This window comes from Monodelphis domestica, chromosome 7 (genome assembly GCF_027887165.1).
Source record: "Monodelphis domestica isolate mMonDom1 chromosome 7, mMonDom1.pri, whole genome shotgun sequence".
Taxonomy (NCBI): domain Eukaryota; kingdom Metazoa; phylum Chordata; class Mammalia; order Didelphimorphia; family Didelphidae; genus Monodelphis; species Monodelphis domestica.
Genome location: NC_077233.1, coordinates 148,120,932 through 148,144,120, shown reverse-complemented (window position 1 = coordinate 148,144,120; position 23,189 = coordinate 148,120,932). Strand labels below are relative to the sequence as shown.

The following is a 23,189-nucleotide window of genomic DNA, read 5'->3' as shown; positions in this document are numbered from 1 at the left end:
ATTGTTATGATAGTAGATAAGAAATCTTTAAGCAGTCTTTTAAAGTCACAGAAGTTTCTGTAGACCAGTGGTGTCGAACTCAAATCCCTGCACACCACATATTGATTTAGAATACCATAAATTAACATTGTCTATACTATGTTGCATTTTTATGTGTTTTGCTAAACATTTCCCAATTGCATTTTAATCTGGTTCAGGTGCACTCTGGAATTTTGCAGTCTGTGGCATGTAGTCTGACATCTCTGCAAAATGCAGTGACTCAATTAGAAACAAATCCTAAAGAGGAGAGAAGAGATTTAGCTTAGCTGTAAAAAAGAACTTTCTTAAAGGACAGATTAACCCTGGACTGAGTTGATAAGGGAAGCTGTGAAATCATGTTTCTGGGTAAGTTCTAAGTAGAGATTAGACATCAACTTAGTCCTCTGGAAGGTTTTAGGAGACAATCTTTCAAGGAAGCAAGCGCCATCCAGTCATCATAATAAGTAGCTATTTAACAGAGCTTTCCTTACAACAGTCCTGAGATTGGTAGGTCTGTACAGTTATTTCCCCATTTTATAGATGAGGAAAGTGAACGTCAGCATCAGGACTTGAACGCTGCTTAGGTCTCCTTAAAATTGATGATGGAATCCTTTCCCTGAGCTACTCTCTTCTAAAGGTTTCCAGTCTAGAATTCACAAGGCAGGGAGTTAAGTATGGGAGGAGAAAGTCCTTGTGTCTGGAAGGAATACTTGTAGCCAGACAATAACGGAGCCTTGGACCATGCAAGTCACATTCTGTGTTCCTTTGCTCTTAGCCTGACAGCCAACCTTCTCCAAGACGAGGGCGCACAGGCCATTGCGCTGGCGGTGAAAGAGAATCGAGCGCTCAAATCCCTCCAGTAAGTTTTCCCCTCCCCACATCATTTAGTCCTTCCCTCCCCCTCAAGACCCTTAACTTCAGCATCTTTATGAAAAAGTTAACTGTTGGGTCACTCCAAGATCCAGGGAATATTCCTACCCCCTCCATTTTAAATTGTTCTTCCTCTCTCTTGTTATCTCTCATTAACTTACCTGTCATACATTCCTTTGCCACAGAGGCAGCTAGGTACCCATATAGGGAGAATACTGGGCCTGGAGTTGGAAAGATCTAAGTTTAAATCCTGCCACAGATCCTAGCTGTGGGGACTCATGACAAATCACTTTACCTCTGTCTGTCCTAGTTCCCTCAAATGTAAAAATGGGGCTCATGAGAGCCAGGCCTGGAGATAGGAGGTCCTGGGTTCAAATGTGACATTAGTCACTTCCTGGGCAAATTGTTTGACCTCCACTGCCTAGCCTTTATTGCTCTTCTCCCTTGATATCAATATTTAGTATTGATTCTATGAGGGAAAGGAAGGATTTAAAAATGGGGCTTATGATATCACCTACCTTCCAGAATTGTTCTAAAGATCAGATGAGATCATTGCAAAATGTTCAACACTCTAGGCACTTAATAAATGCTTCATCTTCCAGAGAAAGAGCTACTGGAGTCAGGTGTATGTAGTCAGTGCATTTATGTTTTATTTTGGGGTTTTGGTTTTATATGAGTGTGCTCTTACAATAATGATCAACATGGAAGTATGTTTTCCGTGATTATAAAAATAAAATAAAATTAAATTAAAAAAAATAAATGCTTCTTCCCTACCCCTTCCTGGCTATCTAGTCTGATAATCTATACCTTGCTCAGTTTGCTAATGACTTATTCTTCTCAGGGGACATAGCAAGTTATTTGTCTATTCTGAGTCTCAATTGCCTCATCTTTAAAGTGAGGGACTTTAGAATAGATAACTTAAAAAGCCCTGTCAAACTCTAAATCCCATGGACATGGGGGCAGCTGAATGGCTCAGTGGAATGAGAGCCAGGCCAAGAAACAGGAGGTCCTGGATTCAAATCTGACCTCAGACATTTCCTAGCTGTGTGAGCCTGGGCAAGTCACTTAACCCCCATTGCCTAGTCCTTACCACTCTTCTGCCTTGGAACCAATATACAGAGTTAAAAAAAAAATCCTGTGGACATTGTTGACAGTGCTTTCCGTATCTCAAACCTCCAGAGTGGGAAATCCTAGGCCATGAGGAGATTTATTCTTAGTCCTGAATTATCTGATTTCTAATAGGACTGTCTAACATATTTTCCAAGCCTTTTCCCTTATTCCTTTGTCCTAACAATCCTAGGAATGCTCTCACATTTTCTGCCTCAGAGCAGTTTCTAAAATGGAGATAATTAAGCTTAAAAATATAAATTCTCTCTTGTCAAGTAAACAATAATTAATTTTGGCCAAATATGTTGGGAGTAGGGGTACACCATGGCAACGTCCTTGATTCCCCCATTGGGATGAATGGGGAAAGTCAATCTTAACCAGAACTAACATGATTTCATCTAGATTAGGAAATCTACTGGTATTAGAATCCTATGATTAGGCACCTGATTTTCCCTATCATCATGAGGAGATTAGAAAGGGACTGGAAAATATTAGCCCACCTCCTCATTAGGTATCCACCAATTAAAGCTGTCTTGGGGAGAGCTAAATAATGAGCTTCCAAATTTGTATTTAATGACTCAAGATAGTGCATGAATTTGTTTTTGGTCACTGACCATTAATTTATGGATTATTGCTAGTCTAATTGATAAAATTATTTTTCTTACTTAGAACCCAATTTCTTGGAATTTTTACTCCTCATAGCAACCAGAGGGTTGTGTATAAAGGCACTGAGCATCCATAGAGAGGGTTGGCCCTGGGACAGCCCACATTTGGGTCTTTGAACTAACAACGGACTATGAAAGATCAGGTATCAGTAGAGTCATTGGCAGAGCTAGGAGTATAAGCACTAACTCCAGGGAACCTAATGAAGGTCTAATGAGAACCATAACTGTGGCCATCCATGTTCCCCTTGGATAGGGTTTTTTTTCTTTTGTATTTAAAAATAATTTATTTTCCCAATTACATGAAATAAAAATTTTCAACATGTGTTTTTTGAAATTGTAAATTATAATCTGAAATTGGTCTCCCTCCTTTCCACCCCCCTCTTGGAGATGGTAAGCAATTGGATCTGGGTTATACATGTATTATCATGCAAACATAGTTCCATATTGGTCATTGTTGTAAGAGAATACTCATATAAAACCAAAACCCCAAATAAAACCATAAATTAACTAATGTGATAGTATGTTTTGATCTGCATCCAACTCCAGCAGTTCTCTCTCTCTGTAGATGGATAGCATTCTTTGCCATAAGTCCTTCACAATTATCTTGGATCATTGTATTGCTGAGAGTAACCATGTCATTTGTATTATATTCACCATCATTGTACAATATGGCTGTTAGTATGTACAGTGTTCTCCTGTTTCTGCTTATTTCACTCTATCAGTTCATGTAGATCTTTCCAGTTTTTTTCTGAAAGCATGCTGCTCATTATTTCTTATAGCACAATAGTATTATATCACCAACGTATACCACAATTTGTTCAGCCATTCCCCAAGTGATGGACATTCCCCTCAATTTCCAATTCTTTGCCTCTACAACTTGGTTAGCTTTCCATGGTGATCTCTGTTGATAAAGCAGGATAGAGTATTTTTGGCTCTCATTTCTGAAGTCACAGTTCAAATCCCACCTATGATACTATCTGTGTAATTTTAGGCAAGCCATTTAAAATTCCTGGGCCTCAGTTTCCTCATCTGTAAAATAAAAGTTCAACTAAGTACCTCTGAAGGTCCCTCTCAGTTTTAGTTCCAGGAACCTAGAAACAAGGAGGGGTTGGGCTAGCCCTGGCAAATGAAAGCAGAGCCAATAAAATGTAGGCATTTGTAATTATTTTGGAAAAATTTACTAAAGTTTTACTCTGATAACTCATTATTGTGTGGATGAAACAAGAACACAAAGCTCTGCCTAGTCCTGCCAAGCTAGACAGGTTTCATATATGGAAACAGAGCTGATAACAAACTCTGTCATGCACACATCAGTCTCACTGATGTTTTTTCTCTTTAAATAAATTTTTTATTATTAACTTAACCATCATTAATAAATACAAACACTTCAATATATGAAGAGCAAAAAGAGGATCATATATGAAACTGTAAACTCCTAAGAGGCAATTTTTAAACTATATAATACATTTAATAAGATAGTAACAAAGCTGCCCTATTTAGGTCCCTTCTAAACTTTTTCTGAGTTCTTTTATTTACTTTAATGTTTTATTGATTCTTTTCTTTTCTTCTTTCTTCCTCCCCACCCTTCTCCTTCCTTCTTTTCTTTCTTGGTCTGACTGCTACAGCCTATTCACTTCCTGCCACCACCACCCCCAAAATATAGGCCCTTCTCTGGGTAGGGTAAGTCTAGTCAAGCAAAACACATTAGCCATATTTGAAAATGTACAATTCATTCTGCATTGCTAGACCATCAGTCCTTTGTGGGAAGCACTTTATCTTCTTGGGTGAGGACTTCCCTTGGTACCTGCAAGTCTTGGCCTCTAAGGCCACATTATCACTTATGTTTCCTGGTATCTTACCCTATGCAGTTTACAGTGGAACTTCATCCAGGCCAATGCTGCCAAGGCCCTGGGCCAAGCACTACAATCCAACCGAAGCCTGACCATCTTAGAGTAAGTATGTGACCCTCCTCCCTGGGCACTTGGGAAAGCAGCATGCAGGTAGAAGCAAGATAACTATGGCTAGAGAGGAAAAACTTCATGGTTATGGAAGATCATGCCAATGGCTGTCAGCAGTGCTACAGAAAATAGGGCTGAATTCTAACCCCTGAAGCGGAAAAACTAATGTTTTTTTTTTTTTTAAAGAACTAGCTTATATATTAATCACTTAATACTTAAATGCCCAGAAATTAACCAGGTTATATTGCTTTCTTCCAGTCTGAGGGGAAAAAAGACACCATGACTGATTTACTAGAATGATTTGGAGCCAGGAGTTTTGTTAAATTTAATTTTCTGGGTTATACTGTTAAGAAAAAAAAAATTCATTTTATTTCAATCCTTCCCTATCTTATTTAGTAAAGGGATGTATTAGGTGTTCAGAGAAGACCAGTACTTCTGGCATCAGGACTTGTCAAGCCTTTTGCAGGCTTTTTTTCCTCCTTTAATGCTTACCTGCCACCCCACTCTCACTTGTGACTCTAAAAAAACTGTAGCATGAGCAGTGGTCATACCCTGGTAAAATCATCTTGGCAGACAGGCTAAACCAGGTTTAAGGTAGTTGATAGGCTACAAATCCTTCAGTGAGTTAGGGGAGTGTCTACCCCAAGCATGTGAAGATTCCCTGCCATTAAAGCAGCTGAAGGAGAAGATGTGGGGTGCTTAGAGCTTGGTCAGACATGGAAGATGCTAAGGTCATTCACTACATCCTAAGCCATCTACCAGTCCTATTGACTTTTGTCTTGCCACTTGGCATTGATGACTCCAGAAGAGGGAGTAAAACTGATGACTTCATGCAATTCTGCCTCACTTAAATCCAATTCGTGCACAAGTCAAGACATCATCCTGTGATAGCACTGGTCCTCTTCAAAAACAAAAGATAGTAACAAGTATAGTGAACCAATGAATCTTTTTTTGATAGGTCAAGATCTTGAAGGGACTCAGGGTCACCATTTTGAAGATCATTTATACTTAAATGTTGTTATAGACATAGAGTTAAAATGTAAGAGATGGACCCCAAAACATCTTCTCGAGGATAAAAAATTGAGTTATGGAAGCCAAATATCATATGAGCTTGTTTTGTTGTAATTTGCTACTTCTCCAAAAATGGCATACCCTTGAAACTCCAGTTGAGGGTTAAAGTTATTGGATTTTGATTAACTAGGGTTTTGCTGTACATATTAGTTGTGCTCTAGAAGGCATTTCCAATCTGGACTTTACCTAGAACAGCATGAGAATGACTGAGACATAGAAAGCAGAGAATAAAGAGAGGACTCATTGTGTTACAGTTTACAGGAAAATGCAATTGGAGATGAAGGAATGATGGCCCTCTCCAGGGCACTGAAGATAAACACAAGCCTCACAGCTCTCTAGTAAGTCAATAAAAGCTAATGGTCAAGGAAGCCAATCCCTTTCTCCTCCCTGTTTTTACACACACACACACACACACACACACACACACACACACACACACACGAATATTTTTTGTTTGCCAGTCAAGGAAATTGTTTTCTTAGGTTGTTGCAGCGATCATAAATCAAGGAACTAAAAATAGACCATTTAGAAGGTAGGCATTGAAGAGGGAAAAGAAAAGTCTGTTCTCCCCAACTCTTCTTGGAGACTTCCCTTTATCTTTTCCCCTTAATTTTAATGCTTTCCCTTGGAGACTACCTTTAATTTATTCTGTATATACCTTTATCCTCCATAGTTGTTTATATGTTGTTTCTCTCATTAGACCCCGAAATCTTTGAGACCAAGGACTGTCTTTTGTCTTTCTTATATTCTTATTGCTTAGCGTATAGTAGGCATTTAAATGCAAATTGACTATTTGGTTCTAATCTTAGGGATTCAGGCATGCTGCAGCATAAGAAAAGTCTGAGCAAAATGATGTTATTCAATTCAATATACATTAAGTCCCTAGGCTGTGCTTTAGATACTAAAAAGCTATTATATAGATCCAGCTCTCAAGGAACATACAATTCATTGAGTGAAACATGATATATACACATAACTTCAATACAAGGGAGGTGATAAATGCATTAGAAAAGTTCAAAGTGATCTGAGAAATTTGAGGGGGAGAGTCAGCCAGGAGTGTGCTGAGTGTGCACGACATGCTTTTTATTTATTTTGAAACTCTTACTTAGAATCTATATTAAGTATTGATTCCAAAGAAGGAAAGCCGTAAGGGCTAGGCAATTGGGGTTAGTTGACTTTGCCCAGGGTCACACAGGTAGGAAGTGTCTGAGGCCAAATTTGAATCTAGGACCTCCCATCACTAGGCCTGGCTCTCTAGCCACTGAGCCAGCTAGCTGCCCCCATGACACACTTTAGAGCTTAATCTGCATTATTAATGTCTTATACATCCCTTTCTTAAATGATAAGTAATGAAAAAGAAATCAAGCCTTGGTCTGTAGAGTTAACGAATTCCCAAAGCATAAGACAATTTCATCTCTCCACATAGGATGAGCTGGCTCCAGCACACCCCAATCTTGAATTATTGGTATTTTATTGGTAATTCAATCAGAAAATCAAGTATTTGCTATAACTGAAATGACAAATAAAAATTAGATTTGGAGCAAGAAATCAGGAGGTAAGACAGATGTGCGTGTCTGATATTAACAATATCCTTTCTTGTAGTCTTCAGGTAGCATCGATTGGTGTGCTTGGGGCCCAGGCCTTAGGTGATGCCTTAGCTGTGAACAGGACCTTGGAAATTTTGGAGTAAGTATATTAGTCTTTAGGGTTGCAGGCTCTTATACAAAGTACCTGAGTTGACTCAAGATGTGAATTGGATGTGAATTTGCCAGAAAGCATTTATTTAAAAAAGCTTATTATGTGCCCAACTCCCATGGAACCCACACTCTAGTGGAAAGACAACATTCAAATGTGATGCGTGATGGACAGGATAAACTGAACAGAAGGTAGGATTTTAGATGGGACCTCATGGAAGCCAGGGAAGCCAGAAGCATAAAAGAGGGAAGAGAATTCCTGGCTTGGACGACAAGCAGTGAAAACATCCCACGTTGTAAGATTGAGTGTCCTAAAGAAGCAAGGAAGCCATGGAGGGGAGTAAAGAATAAAAGGAATGTAGGGCTCTGATGGAAGACAGATTCCTTATATATGGTGAGGACTTCCAGATGTTATTTGTGGATGGCATTGCTCTGATTGAATCAGTCCCCCTCAATGTTATGGAGTCTTCCAAATGAGGTCCACATCCATTCAAGAAATTTTAGCCTAATAAGTAGTACGGGAAAAACTATGGGAATTTAAAAAATCTATCAGGGAATTGCAGGACAATATCTGTATGCTAGGGCCTAACTGTGCCAGGTACTGTGCTTTGTATCTGGGAATACCAAAGAAAGGCAAAGTGTTCAAGTCTAATTGGGGAAGAGAGTTGTAAAGAATCATGTACCAATGAGATACAGGATAAATTGGGGCTAGTCTCAGAGAGAAGGCACTAGAAATGAAGACTGGGACATGGAATGTTAGCTGAGACTTGAATGAAGTCAGGGGCAGCCAGGAGACAAGGGAAACAGTTCCAAGTATGAGGGGACAGTCAGTGAAAATGGTGGGAATGGGGAGATTGACTTTTGTGCGTAAGAAACAAATGTGGAGAGGAGTAAAATTTAAGGAGACTTTGTAAAGGTAGAAAAGGATCAGATAATGAAGGACTTCAAAAAGCTGAATAGAATATTTGATCTTGGAGGTACCAGCGAGCCCCCTAGAGTCTCTTAAAAGGGGGCGTGATGATGATATGGTAGGAGAGGGAATCCAGGAGGAATGACCTCCAGGATCAAATATAAAATCTTTATAATCTCCACCACTTCATATCTTAGCTCTGAGCTGTGTCCCTAGGAAAGTCTTTTACCCTCTGCCTACCTCAGTTTCCTTAGTTGTAAAATGGGGATAGCACCTATCTCCCCAGTTTGTTGTAAGAATCAAATGAAAAAAATATTTGTAAAGTTTTTAATACACTGCCTAGCATATCATAGGCACTTAATAAAGGTTTTCCTTCCTCCTTCCTAGGTCTTGGAGGCAACAAGATACCACTGCAGTTTATTGAATGGGAGAGGGAGGAAGATCAGCTTGATAGCTGAGTGGAGGATAGACTAGAGTAGAGAGAGACCTAAAGCAGGGAGAGCAACCAGCAGGTTATTGCAAGAGTCCACATATGAGGTGATGAGTTTCTTGGCAGTGTCAGAGAAGAGAAGGGGAGAATATATGAGAAATGTTAGGAAGGACAGGATGTGACAAGTGATTAGATTGGGGGGTGTGAGAGAGAGGAGTTGAGGAAAACACCTTGATTGTGAGCCTTGATGACTAGGAGATGTTGATACTCTTGACAGTAATAGAGAAGTAGGGAGACACTGTGGGGACAAGACATAAATGTTTAGTTTTAGACATATCAAGTTGTCTAGTATATTCAGTTCAAAATATCTAATTAGTAATTGGAGTGATAAGACTGGAGGTTAGAAGAGAGGTTAGGGCTGGATAAAGAGATCTGAGAATCATCTGCACAGAGATGATCATTGAATTCTTGGGAGATGATCAGTCACCAAGAGGGAGGAAAAAAAGGCCCCAGGACAGAGCCCTTTCTGGGGTTGTCTTCCTGCCTGAGGGACACCCAGAGTTATGACCTGAAGATCCATCAAAAGGGACTGAGAAAGAGCATTCATTTAAGGACAAAATACAGAATCCTATCTATTCTCACTCTAATGCTTTGCTTCTTTTCTATGAAGTTTGCCACATTTTTCCATTTTCTGTGTGTATATACCATCTAAGTCCACTTAATTCAGTCTATGAAAATGTTTAGCTGGGCCCCAGTTAGGACTTGCTTATGAGAACGATGGCATTTGCCACTCTCCTCTCTCCCCCATGATGTATACAAACATAGGACTCATTTCAGTGATTCTAGTCCTCTGATTGGATTAGCCCTGGTGCTGGTAACTGAAATGAAAGCAATAGTACTGGAGAAGTGCTGCCTCACTTAGACCTCTGGGTTCACAAGAATTGCTTCTCCTGCCTTGGTTGGTCTTTTATTCTTTCCCTATGTGGTCCCCCTTAATGATACCTACATGGATCTAACATCCTTCTGGGTTCATATTCTCATGATGACACATTTTTCCCTAGGAACTTCAACCAGTTAGAGTTATACACACAAGGAATCAACAGTAATGTAAAAGAGCATTTACTAAAGTAGAAATGTAAGGTAAATAAGAAGCAGCTGCTGCATAGGGGAATCAGGCTTCTTGGTGCAGTGACAACTTCATAATTACTAAAACCAAAAAGATCTTGTTAAAATGTCAAAGTTTGAAGAAAAGTTGCCATTCTCAGGCTCTCTCTCTCTCTCTCTCTCTCTCTCTCTCTCTCTCTCTCTCTCTCTCTCTCTCTCTCTCTCTCTCTCTCTCTCTCTCTCTCTCTCTCTCTCTCTCTCTCTCTCTCTCTCTCTCTCTCTCTCTCTCTCTCTCCCTCTCTCTCCCCTCCTTCTCTGTTTGTGTCTGTCTGTCTTGTCTGTTTGTCTTGTCTCATATTTCCTGGCATGTCTCTTCTAGCTCTGGCTCAAATCTTCCCATATTCCCTGGCTCTTAAATCTCTACCCCCAGTTTCTCATAAGACACACTGCAGTGACTTCTACCCAAGTGTCACTTCCTTTTGCACTTTCTACTGGCTTGTGGGGGATGAAGTCCCCTTCATGGAATGTCATAGTGGATGAGTGCTAGCTCTAGAGTCAGAAAGACCTAGGTGTGACTTGGTGCTTTGGGAAAGTCATTTAACCTTTCTCAGCTTCTGTTTCCTTTGAGATAAACTGGAGAAAATAATAGCACCTCCCTCTTAAGGGCCTTCTTTCATGATCAAATGAGATAAAATATGGAAAGCACTTTTCAAACCTTAAATTGCTACATAAATATGAGTTATTGTTACTATACCCTTTCCTAATAAATAATTTGCAGTCTTTAAAATTTTTTGTTGAGTTCAAAGGTACAGATATAAACATATATCATAAATATTGTCATAGTATAAACACAGGCCATTATCTCAAATAGACAATATAAATTTGTGGCAGCAAAGAGCATGTGCAAAAACATAAAACATGCGCTTATAATAATAGATCATATAGCAAAGAGGTATATTATTAATCTAATGCAGAGGGGGATCATATTCCACATGTCTGTCCCTGAATATCATCTGGTTACATGTGTGGCTTCCTCTCCCATTACTCCTGAAGTATATGTCAGCCTTGTAACCAGATGGTCTCAGTACTCCCGCAGTGACCTACTGTCAGTTCTGCACCCTTAGTATTCTCAGACCTACTGGTTTACAGTCTTAATTCTAAGTGTGTGCATAGTTTAGGAAGATTATCACTGTCTCTAGCCTCCAAAGAGTCAAATACCTTGGGGAGGTAGGAAGGGAGGGGTGACTTTTGTTCCCTTGCAGCCATCAAAGCTGGAATATTAGGCAGAATAGAAGCAGTCTGCATTTGGCTCTCCTTTTTGGATCTGGACAATCTCATAAGACTTCTCTGATTCATCCCACCCAACCCCCAGAGGGTACCAGCATGCAATTCCTTCTTCATCTGAGCCCTCTCCATATGAGTCACCATCACCTGGAACTAACAGTCCATCTTTAACTGAGAGGTGGGCCCTTCTTACAATCTACTTGGCTGATTCTCCATTGTAATTTTCCTATTTATACTTAGGAAGTTAGAGTAACCATTTGGTAGTCTGTTGGACTGGCCAATCTTTCACTACTTGGAATGAGATAACTCACCAGCAGTCCATTAGCTTCTGTTTTCTCTGGATAGCAACATTTCTTTGTAGGATTTTTATGTATTTCTTTTAATTCTTGTGGACATTCCTGATCACAAACTCTAGCATCATATTGCCATTTGTTCCTCTCTGACCTTTTTTGAACTGAGGACATAAACAGACCCTAGTTCTCCTTCATTCCATCTTTCAGCAGTAAGACATGATAGCTGTAATTCTTCTTGTCTTCCCCATCTTTTGAGACCCCAAGCACAAATCAGTAGGTAACTGTGGTTCTCATCTAAAAATTAGCCTATGATATCATTCTTGGTAGCATTATACATATGTACTGAAAATGACAAGTGTTGATACCAACAAGCCTTCTTTCCATGGTGAGTTACATACAATTAAAACACTTAGGCACTAGATCAACTCAAAGATGTCAAGGTATACTTCTAGGTTTCTTGCTTTCTACCAAAACCAATCCATTCTTGGGTAGTTTGTTTTCAAAGTCTCTCCCTTGGCAAAACTGTATCCTTACAGGGAAGCCATAGAGAAATATTTTCCCCATAATGTGTTGGCAACTGTAGCAGTTTTCTGGTTTCTCTGAACTTATTCAACAATGATTTATTAAATGCTGAGGCATTGGGAAAACAAAGGCAAAAATAAAAAATAAAGATCCCATGATGATATAACATTTTAAAGCTAATTTGGGGGCAACTAGGTAGCTCAGTGGATAGAGAACCAGGCTAGGAGACTGGAGGTCCTGGGTTCAAATTTGGCCTCAGATACTTCTGACCTGTGTGACCCTGGGCAAGTCATTCAATCCCAATTGCCTAGCATTTACCACTCTTCTGCCTTGGCACCAATACTTAGAATAGATTCTAGGACAAAAGGTAAGGGTTAAAAAAAAAACCACACAACTAAATTAATATGTGGCCTGCAGGGATCCTTATATATGGATTAGTAGCCCCTGTTTCTACATAAGTTTGACACCACTGATTAAAGTTACAAATGTCCTTTTATAAAATGAATAGAATACACTCATCTATGCACAGCACCCCATCATTGGGATCTGCTGCCCAAACAGTCTTCATTGTCACTGTTCCCTGGCATCCTGTGGATCAAGGTGGAAAGCACATAAGGAATGGTTGCTAGGATAAGGATCATCTTCTTTGGGGGTCTGGATCTGCCCCTATCCCTTATTTTCTCTGTTTTCTGACATTGGTTCATTGGATTCAGTCTCTTATAAACCTGTTCCATATTCTTTTCTTGGCTACAACCAGCATGCACGTGCCCATCTTGTCCACAGTTGTAGAATACACTTCATCTTCTTCAAGTCTTCTTTGTTGATATTTTTTAAGTAAGCTGTCTTGGTCTCTTGTTCTACAAGCCTTTGTCCTGCTGGGAAGAGGGGCTTTATACATTATTTTATTTCCCCAGCAGACTTACCTGAGTTTTTGCAATGAAATCTGAGTCATCTGAATAGCCTCCTATTTGGCCACAACTAAGACAATGTTCTTGAGCCAACTGGAATCTGTTACCAATCTCTCCTTTTGGTTTGCTATCCTTCACTAGGGAGATAAACTTTAGAGATTGTCTTAGCTGTTCAATCAGTTACAGGTGATCCTATATATTTATCATATATCATCCACCTGACCACTTTGGTAAATCCATTATACATCTGCACTGGAATCACTGTTCCTTTGAATACTGACCTTTGAAGGAGCCTCTTCAAACATAATACAGTCAGACAGTTTCCACCCTCACATTGAAGGGTGTGGAAGAACTGAACATAAGCTTCTTGTGCACTTTGTGCCTCCAAATTGCACACACAGCCTGGACAAGCATTTTAGCACCATGATCTGAGGAGGCTGCATTTTCAGAGAGCATGTGAGGTCAAGAGTGGGTCTCTTGAGGCTCTCTATTAGCCTATTCTGTTTCTTCACATCAATTCCTCATCACTGTTGCATTACATTACTTCAGTGATATTTCCTTGCCAGGATTGAAAGGATTCCTTGTTTGGTGTATAGGGATGCCCTGTAAAAAGGCCCATTGCTTTCCACAGGGAGTTCTTTATATTTGTACTGGCAAGCTTACAATGTGCATCCTGTCCTAAAATATTGTTGCTATATCCTGAACTAATAAAAGTGATGACATGAATGTACCATGAAATGCTAAAGATAATGAGGACCATGAGCTGCTGCTGTTGGTGTCCCTGGAATGTTTCATCCTTAGTCTATCCTGCCCTCACCAGCATCTCTTTAAACTTTCTCGTCTCTCTTGGTCCAGAGTAGGGGTTTAATAGCTAGTTTCCAAGCAGCCCTAGTAACAAGGATACTGGAATGTACCCATGTCAGATAATTCACATAGGGCCCAAGTTTTGCCTTTCTTTGTATTTCCATCACTTAGAACACAGTGCTTAGCACATAGTAAGCTCTCAGTAAATGTGTGTTGACTGACTATTTCTTCCTCTCTATAAGCCTTCATCTCTATTTTTTATTCCCACAGAGTATCCACAGTATGGCACAGGGCTTTTACAAAATCATCACTATCACATAACATTACATTTAATAGAACAGATAATCCCTAGACTAACAATTCTAGATGAGAGTCATATTTCATCACCGAAAACCAATTCCTTAATATCCAAACACCCACCAGGAGCCAAATATGCTGGGTACAATGCCAGTTCAACAGTCACTTCATTGATGATATCGAAAAGGTTTCAATTCAACTATTCAGTGCACAGAATTAATTCTGTCTCTTTGGCAATGACCCCTCTCCCTTCAGCTTCAATACAATGGTGTATGAACAAAAAATTCCAATAATCCTCTAACACACAAAAATGTAATGGTTATAATGAAATGTCATCGGAAAGAGTTTCATAGTTTCAAAAAAAAAATTTGCCCTGAATCCTTGCCTTGATAGAGTAAATAACCATAGTTTATACAACACTCAAAGCAACCTTGCTTTTCAAAGAATCCAAACAATTTAAATAGTAACAATTTTGCAAAATTCTAGAAGTCCCCCAAAATAGCACTCCTTTAATATTATATGCAGGTCTCTAGCACTCTGTATCCATATATTCTGTTGCTCAAAACCTCTCATTTTCCCTTTGTTTCAAACAACATTATAGTAATATAAAAGACCCTTTACTAAAATAGAAATAATGCAAGATAAATAACAAGGAAATCACAATAGATGGTAGCCTCAGATACCTGTGCATCCATTTAATATACGAAAATTTTTTCCTCGCATCACACCAAGTCCAACAGCAATGGGCACAATATTTCTACCTGCTCACTTCCCTGTACAGTTCAACACAGCAAGAGCTTAGAAAGTCTGGGGATCAGTGACTTTTTGGAGGAGCAGCAGCAGCACAGGGAACAGTAGCAACCAGTGAATCAATAAAATCCTGGGCAGAACTAAAGAATGTTTATTCCCTCCCTCATCAAAGGGACCCAAACCAGGGACAGAGCTCAATGCACACCTGTTATTTTCCTCTCCTTTCTCCTATTTTTTGGCGTTCTTTTTTTTCCCCTTCTGATTCTTGCTTGAATCTTTTTTTCTCAACTTCACATAAACAAAGCAAACATTTCCATGTGCAAAAGTATAACAGGTTATTAGGATTGTACACGGAACATCTTTATTTCTTATAGTTTGCTTTTTCTTGTAAGTATACAATAAATTCAGTTGTATTTTCAAGCTATCTTGCTCACCAAAGTTTATTTCTGAATTTTATTCTGTTTATTTCTGTGAATTTTAAACATATGTCAATGACCCTTTTAATTTCTTTTTTATAATCCAATTGCTAGCTCCTTCTATCTCCTAACTCCCCTTGCTCCCTGATTGGGGAAAATAAAAAAGGAAAAGCAAAACTTTTGTAACAAATATGCAGAGTCAAGCAAAAACAAAACCACATCGTTGCCCATGTCCAAAACTGTATGTCTTATTTTGTACCTTAAGACTATTACTTAGTTGCTCAGAAAAAAAAATGGAAAGACTTGTACAAATTAAAGCAGAGTGAAGTAAGCAGAGCCAGGAGAACATTGTACACAGTCACAAGAATACTGTACAATAAACAACTGTGAATAATTTGGCTATTCTCAGTAAAACAATGATCCAAAACAATCCCAAAGGACTCATAATAAAAAATGCCACGTGCTTCCAGAGAAAGAACTAATGCTGTCTAAATCTAGACCAGAGCAAACTTTTTTTCGCTTTCTTAATTTATTTGTTCAAGTTTCCTTCCATAAAAGGATGAATATGAGAAAATATTTTACATGATTGTACATGTAAAATCTATATCAGATTGCTTACCATCTCAGTGGGGGGGAGTGGAATTTGAGACTCCAAATTCTTCTTAAGATGTTGGAAGTTGTTTCTACATATAAGTGGGGGGGGGGATTTAAATTTAAATTTTTAAAAAGGCTATCATTTGTCTGTCAGGAGTGGGAAGTATGCTTAATCATCAGTCTTTTGGAATTGTGGTTGATCTTTTTTTTTAAACATTATTTTATTTGGTCATTTTCATACATTATTCATTGGAAACAGATCATTTACTTTTCCTCCCCCCCCCCCAACCTCCTGCCACCCCTTCCCTAGCCAATGGTCTGGGTATCATATGTGTCCTTGCTCTGAACCCATTTCCTTGTTGTTGGTATTTGAATTAGAGTGCTCATTTAGCGTCTCTCCTCGATCATGTCCCTTCAACCTCTGTAGTCAAACAGTTACTTTTTCTTAGTGTTTTTACTCCCACAGTTTGTCCTCTGCTTGAGGATAATTTTTTTTTTCTCATAGATCCCTGCAGATTGTTCAGAGACATTGTAAAGCCATTAATGGAGAAGTCCATTACATTCTCTTGTACCACAATGTGTCAGTCTCTGTGTACAATGTTCTCCTGGTTCTGCTCCTCTCACTCTGCATCACTTCCTGGAGGTTGTTCCAGTCTCCATGGAATTCCTCCAGTTCATTCCTTTGAGCACAATAGTATTCCATCACCAACAGATACCACAATTTGCTCAGCCATTCCCCAATTGAAGGGCATCCCCTCATTTTCCAATTTTTGGCCACCACAAAGAGCACTGCTAGGAATATTCTTGTACAAGTCTTTTTCCTTATTATCTCTTTGGGGTACAAACCCAGCAGTGCTATGGCTGGATCAAAGGGCAGACAGTCTTTTATCGCCCTTTGGGCATAGTTCCAAATTGCTCTCCAGAATGGTTGGATCAATTCACAACTCCACCAGCAATGAATTAATGTCCCAACTTTGCCACATCCCCTCCAGCATTCATTACTTTCCTTTGCTGTCATGTTAGCCAATCTGCTTGGTGTGAGGTGATACCTCAGAGTTGTTTTGATTTCCATCTCTCTGATTATAAGAGATTTAGAACACTTCTTCATGTGCTTAATACTCTTGATTTCTTTGACTGAAAACTGCCTATTCATGTCCCTCGCCCATTTTTCAATTGGAGAATGGCTTGATTTTTTGTACAACTGGTTTAGCTCTTTATAGATTTGAGTAATTAGACCTTTGTCAGAGGTTTTTGTTATGAAGATTGTTTCCCAATTTGTTGCTTTCCTTCTAATTTTAGTTACATTGGTTTTGTTTGTACAAAATCTTTTTAATTTGATGTAGTCAAAATTATTTATTTTGCATTTTGTGACTCTAAGTCTTGCTTGGTTTTAAAATCTTTCCCTTCCCAAAGGTCTGACATGTATACTATTCTGTGTTCACCTAATTTACTTCGTTTCCTTCTTTATATTCAAGTCATTCACCCATTCTGAGTTTATCTTGGCGTAGGGTGTGAGGTGTTGATCCAAACCTAATCTCTCCCACACTGTCTTCCAATTTTCCCAGCAGTTTTTACCAAATACTGCATTTTTGTCCCAAAACCTGAGGTCTTTGGGTTTGTCATAGACTGTCTTGCTGAGGTCATTTACCCCAAGTCTATTCCACTGATCCTCCTTTCTGTCTCTTAGCCAGTACCAAATTGTTTTGATGACCATTGCTTTGTAATATAGTTTGAGATCTGGGACTGCGAGGCCACCTTCCTTTGCATTTTTTTTTTCATTATTTCCCTGGATATCCTTGATCCTTTATTCTTCCAAATGAACTTTGTTATGGTTTTCTCTAATTCAGTAAAATAGTTTTTTGGTAGTTCAATGGGTATGGCACTAAATAGATAGATAAGTTTGGGTTGGATGGTCATTTTTATTATGTTAGCTCGTCCCACCCATGAGCAATCACTGTTTTTCCAATTGTTTAGATCTAGTTTTAATTGTGTGGAGAGTGTTTTGTAGTTGTGTTCATATAGTTCCTGTGTTTGTCTTGGTAGATATATTCCTAAGTATTTTATATTGTCTAGGGTGATTTTAAATGGAATTTCTCTTTCTAATTCTTGCTGCTGAACTGGGTTGGAGATATAGAGAAATGCTGATGACTTATGTGGATTTATTTTGTATCCTGCAACTTTGCTAAAGTTGTTGATTATTTTGATTAGCTTTTTGGTTGATTCCCTAGGATTCTTTAAGTAAATCATCATATCATCCGCAAAGAGTGACAGCTTGGTCTCCTCATTGCCAATTTTAATACCTTCAATTTCTTTTTCTTCTCTAATTGCTACTGCTAGTGTTTCTAGTACAATATTAAATAATAAAGGTGATAATGGGCATACTTGTTTGACTCCTGATCTTATTGGGAAGGCTTTGAGTTTTTCCCCATTACAGGTGATGTTTGCTGATGGTTTTAGGTATATACTGTTTATTATTTTTAGGAAAGCCCCTTCTATTCCTATACTTTCTAGTGTTTTCAATAGGAATGGGTGTTGTATTTTATCAAAGGCTTTTTCTGCATCTATTGAGATAGTCATGTGATTTTTGTCAGTTTGCTTGTTAATATGGTCAATTATGTGGTTGTTTTCCTAATATTGAACCATCCTTGCATTCCTGGTATGAATCCTGCCTGGTCGTAGTGGATAACTCTTGTGATGACTTGCTAGAGTCTTTTTGCTAGTATCCTATTTAAGATTTTTGCATCTATATTCATTAGGGAGATTGGTCTATAGTTTTCTTTCTCTGTTTTTAACCTGCCTGGCTTTGGGATCAGTACCATGTTTGTGTCGTAAAAAGAATTTGGTAGAACCCCTTCTTGGCTTATTCTATCGAATAGTTTGTATAGTATTAGGGTTAGCTGTTCTTTGAATGTTTGATAGAATTCATTTGTGAATCCGTCTGGACCTGGGGATTTTTTCTTAGGGAGTTCTATGATGGCTTGTTCAATTTCTTTTTCTGATATGGGGTTGTTTAGGTAATTTATTTCTTCTTCTTTTAGTCTAGGCAATTTATATTTTTGTAAGTATTCATCCAAATCACTTAGATTGCCATATTTCTTGCCATATAATTGGGCATAGTAGTTTTTAATGATTGCCTTGATTTCCTCTTCATTAGAGGTGAGGTCTCCCTTTTCATCTTGGATACTGTCAATTTCATTTTTTTCTTTCCTTTTTTTAATTAGACTGACTAGTACTTTGTCTATTTTATTTGTTTTTTCAAAGTACCAGCTTCTAGTCTTATTTATTAAATCAATAGTTCTTTGACTTTCAATTTTATTAATTTCTCCTTTGATTTTTAGGATTTCTAATTTAGTCTTCATCTGAGGATTTTTAATTTGTTCACTTTCTAGTTTTTTAATTTGCATGCCCAATTCATTGACCTCTGCTCTTCTTAGTTTGTTTATATTTAAACTCAAGGATATAAATTTTCCCCTGAATACTGCTTTGGCTGCATCCCATAGGTTTTGAAAGGATGTCTCACCATTGTCATTTTATTCAATGAAGTTATTAATTGTTTCTATGATTTGTTCTTTAACTACCTGGTTTTGGAGAATCATATTGTTTAATTTCCAATTAATTTTTGATTTATCTCTCCATGTACCCTTACTAATTATTATTTTTATTGCATTGTGGTCTGAGAACGTTGCATTTATTATTTCTGCCCTTTTGCACGTGTTTGCAATGATTTTCTGCCCTAGTACATGGTCAATTTTTGTGAATGTACCATGTACTGCTGAAAAGGTGTATTCCTTTTTGTCCCGATTTATTTTTCTCCATATGCCTACTAACTCTAGTTTTTCTAAGATTTCATTTGCTTCTCTCACCTCTTTCTTATTTATTTTTTTATTTGATTTTTCTAGTTCGGATAGGGGAAGGTTCAGATCTCCCACTAGTATAGTTTTTCTATCTATTTCATCCTTGAGCTCCTCTAGTTTCTCCTTTAAAAATTTGGATGCTCTGCCATTTGGTGCATACATATTGAGTACAGATATTTCCTCATTGTCTATACTGCCTTTTATCAGGATGTAATTACCCTCCCTATCTCTTTTAACTAGATTTATTTTTACTTTGGCTTTGTCCTATATCATGATTGCTACTCCTGCCTTCTTTTTATCATTTGATGCCCAATAGATTTGGCTCCATCCTCTTACTTTCACCCTATGTGTATCTACCTTCCTCATGTGCGTTTCTTGCAGACAGCATATGGTAGGGTTTTGGATTCTAATCCACTCTGCTATTTGCTTGTGTTTTATGGGTGAGTTCATTCCGTTCACATTCAGAGTTATGATTACTAGCTGTGTATTTCCCAGCATTTTGATTTTTACTCCTGGTCCTGCCTTTTCTTCTTTCACTATTTCCTTCTACACCAATGTTTGTTTATAGTCAGTCCCCCTAGTCCCCCCCCCCTTATTTTACTTCCCTTTCTACCCTCCTCCCTTCTTATCCCCTCCCTTATTTTCCCCTGTAGTTTTTTAAAAATCCCCCCCACCGTCTCCCTCCCTTGTACTGCTTCCCTCCCCACCATTCCGTTTTTTTACCCTTCTACTCCCCTATAGGGCACAAATCTATTCTCTTCCCCAATGGATTGGATTGTTCTTCCCTCTTTGGATCAGTTTCAAAGTACGTAAGAGTTGAGTATTTCCTATCTCCAACCTCTTTACCTTTCCAGTGTGTCGATGTTCTCCCCCCTCCCGCCATGAGCTTCTTTGTGACATATGAATTTACCCCCTTTTGTTTCTTTTCCCATTTCTTTTAGTCATATCCTCTTTTTTTAGCTCGTCATGTATATATATATATACACACATGTATATGTATTTATGCATGCATATATATATATACCTATTTATGTCTTGTCCTTTCATCCTATACAGTTTGTCACTGTTCCCTCTGAGTGTAATTCTTCTAGCTGCTCAGGTGATAGCAAGTTTTTAAGAGTTACCAATGACCTCTTTTCTTATAGGGATACATATCATTTTAACTTATTGAGTCTCTTAAAAATTTTCCCCCTCTTTTTTAATTACCTTTTCATGATTCTCTTGAGTTCTGTGGTTGGACATCAAATTTTTTGTTCAGGTCTGGTCTTTTATTTATGAATGCTTGGAACTCTTCTGTTGTGTTAAATGACCATACTTTTCCCTGTAAGAATATAGTCAGTTTTGATGGGTATTTTATTCTTGGTTGTAGACCTAGTTACTTTGCTTTCCGGAATATCGTATTCCATGCCTTTTGGTCCTTCAGTGTGGATGCAGACAGATCCTGTGTTAACCTCACTATGTTTCCATGGTATCCGAATGGCTTCTTCTTGGCAGCTTGTTAATATCTTTTCTTTCATCTGATTGTTTTTGAATTTGGCTATAACATTTCTTGGTGTTGCCAGTTGGGGATTAAATACAGGGGGTGATCTGTGGATTCTTTCAATCTCTACTTTCCCCTCTTGTTCTAGGATCTCGGGACAGTTTTCCTGGATAATTTCCTCTAGTATCATGTCCAGGCTTTTTCTTTTGTCGTGGTCTTCTAGTAGTCCAATTATTCTTAAATTATCTCTTCTTGAACAATTTTCTAAATCGTCTGTTTTGTGAATGAGATGCTTCACATTTTCCTCAATTTTTTCATTCTTTTTGTTTTGTTTTATAGTGTCCTGCTGCCTTGTGAGGTCACTTAATTCCAGTTGTTGTATTCTGGTCCTTAAAGATTGGATTTCATCTCTGGCTTTTTGGTCATCCGTTTCCTTCTGGTCTGATTTTCTTTGAAGATCATCTTTCATCCTCTTTACCTCGTCTTTCATCTCCTTTGCCTCATCTTTCATCTCCTTTGCTTCATTTTCCAGCTGGTTGATTTTGGCTTTCAAGATACTATTTTCTGTTTCCAGATGACTTATCTTAATTTGTCTTTTCCCAATTGTCTTCAGCCTCTCTTAGTTGTATTTTGAGTTCTTCCACAGTCTGTATCCAATTTGCTGGGGTTTCTGGTTTATCATTTGCTGATCTCTCCCCCTCTGTTCCATTTGCTGAATAGTAGTTGTCTATTGTAGTTTCTTTCTTCTTTTTCTGTTGTTTGCTCAAATTCACCCCTTCTTTACTCCCCATATTTGTCTGTGCTCTTGTTCCTCTCATTTTTTTTTGTTTTTTTGGGGACTTCTATCAGTCTCCCCTCTTGGAGCTTTAATAGAGGATCTCTTGGTGTAGTCTCTGGGGGAGGGTTGTTGGGGGTTTGAGCTTCCCTGTTCTCTGGAGGCTTTTGATTGGCTTAAAGTCCAGTAGTCAATGAGGATGGTTGGGGAGCCTGGGCTTCCCTGCCTTCTGGAGACTTTCGATGGGATTAAGTTCAGCTTGGTTGGGCTGGGTTTGCTCTGAGTTCTAAACTTCCTGGACGGCTGGAGCAAATATGGAGGGTCTCCAAAGCTCTGGCCAGGCTGCCAGGTCTATGCTCCTTCTAGGCTGCCATCTTGAGTCCACCTCTAGGTTTCTGTTCTTTCAGAAGACCCTGCTCCCTAAGGAGGGAGGGGTCATGGCCTCCCTGGGCTCTGAGGTCTCCTGATGGGATTAGGTTCAGCTGGTGTGGGCTGAATGATCCCCAAACCAAAAAACCTCCTCCTCCACAATCTGTGTTGAATGTCCGGAGACTGGCCCAGGTTGCTTTAAAGGTAAGCCCTTAGGAGTAACCCCTTTGCTGGCCCTGAGGTTTCTGTCCTTTCAGAAGCTCTGAGGGCTCCTGATGGGATTGGGTTCAGCTGGTGCCCTAAAGCTGGAAGCTCCCTTGAGACTCAGATGGAAGGACCCAGCCAGGGGGCTACAGGTTTCCCCCTTCTCTCTATGTTTCCCTGCCATCTGTGTTGGGCTCCCCAGAGACTGGCTCAGGTTGCTTTCAAGGTGAGTCCTTCAGAATAGCCAGCCCTGAGGCCCTTTTGCCGGCCCTGAGGTTCTCGCTGCTGCCATGGGCTCAGCACTCTGGGTTGGGGGGGATGGGTCCTGGGACCTTCCTTCTGCCTACCCCTTAGATCTGAGTGATCTAGGGTTCTGGCTTTTGGGGGGCCATACCTTTGGATCTAGGTCCAGGAAGAGGGTTCCCTGGTCTGTCCTGTTGTTCCTTTTGAATTTTAGTGTCCTGGGAGCATTCAGTTTGTGATTGGTAAGGAAGGGTTTTCAGAGGTCTGAAGGTTCACTGCCTCTAAGCCGCCATCTTGACCAGAAGTTGATCATTTTACTTTTTAAAAATAATTTTTATTGATATATTTTTACCTAATTTGCTTCATGCATTGCCATGGCCAAAGATTCATCACCCAGTGGCCAACCTCCTGATGAAAAGACTCTCTGTATCTCGTTAGTTCAGCTCAGTCTATCATAAGATGAATGTTGCATTCAAGCAATGAATGTACAGTGGACAGCCTTTTTTCCCTAGGAGTTTGTGAAAAAGGAATTATGATATAGGATAACTTGAGAGGCTGGTAGTGGGATG

At 39.0% G+C, this 23,189-nt stretch overlaps 1 protein-coding gene across 2 annotated transcripts in view; it reads left to right on the top strand.

Annotated features, from left to right (window-relative positions):
- NLRC3 (NLR family CARD domain containing 3) overlaps positions 1 to 23,189 on the top strand; it is a 78,863-nt gene that overhangs the window by 47,387 nt on the left and 8,287 nt on the right. For both annotated transcript variants that reach the window (XM_016424106.2, XM_007499085.3), the window contains exons 13-16: positions 794 to 877; positions 4,529 to 4,612; positions 5,944 to 6,027; positions 7,292 to 7,375. In XM_016424106.2, the coding sequence (XP_016279592.1) occupies positions 794 to 877; positions 4,529 to 4,612; positions 5,944 to 6,027; positions 7,292 to 7,375 (336 nt within the window). The remainder of the gene's footprint in view (positions 1 to 793; positions 878 to 4,528; positions 4,613 to 5,943; positions 6,028 to 7,291; positions 7,376 to 23,189) is intronic.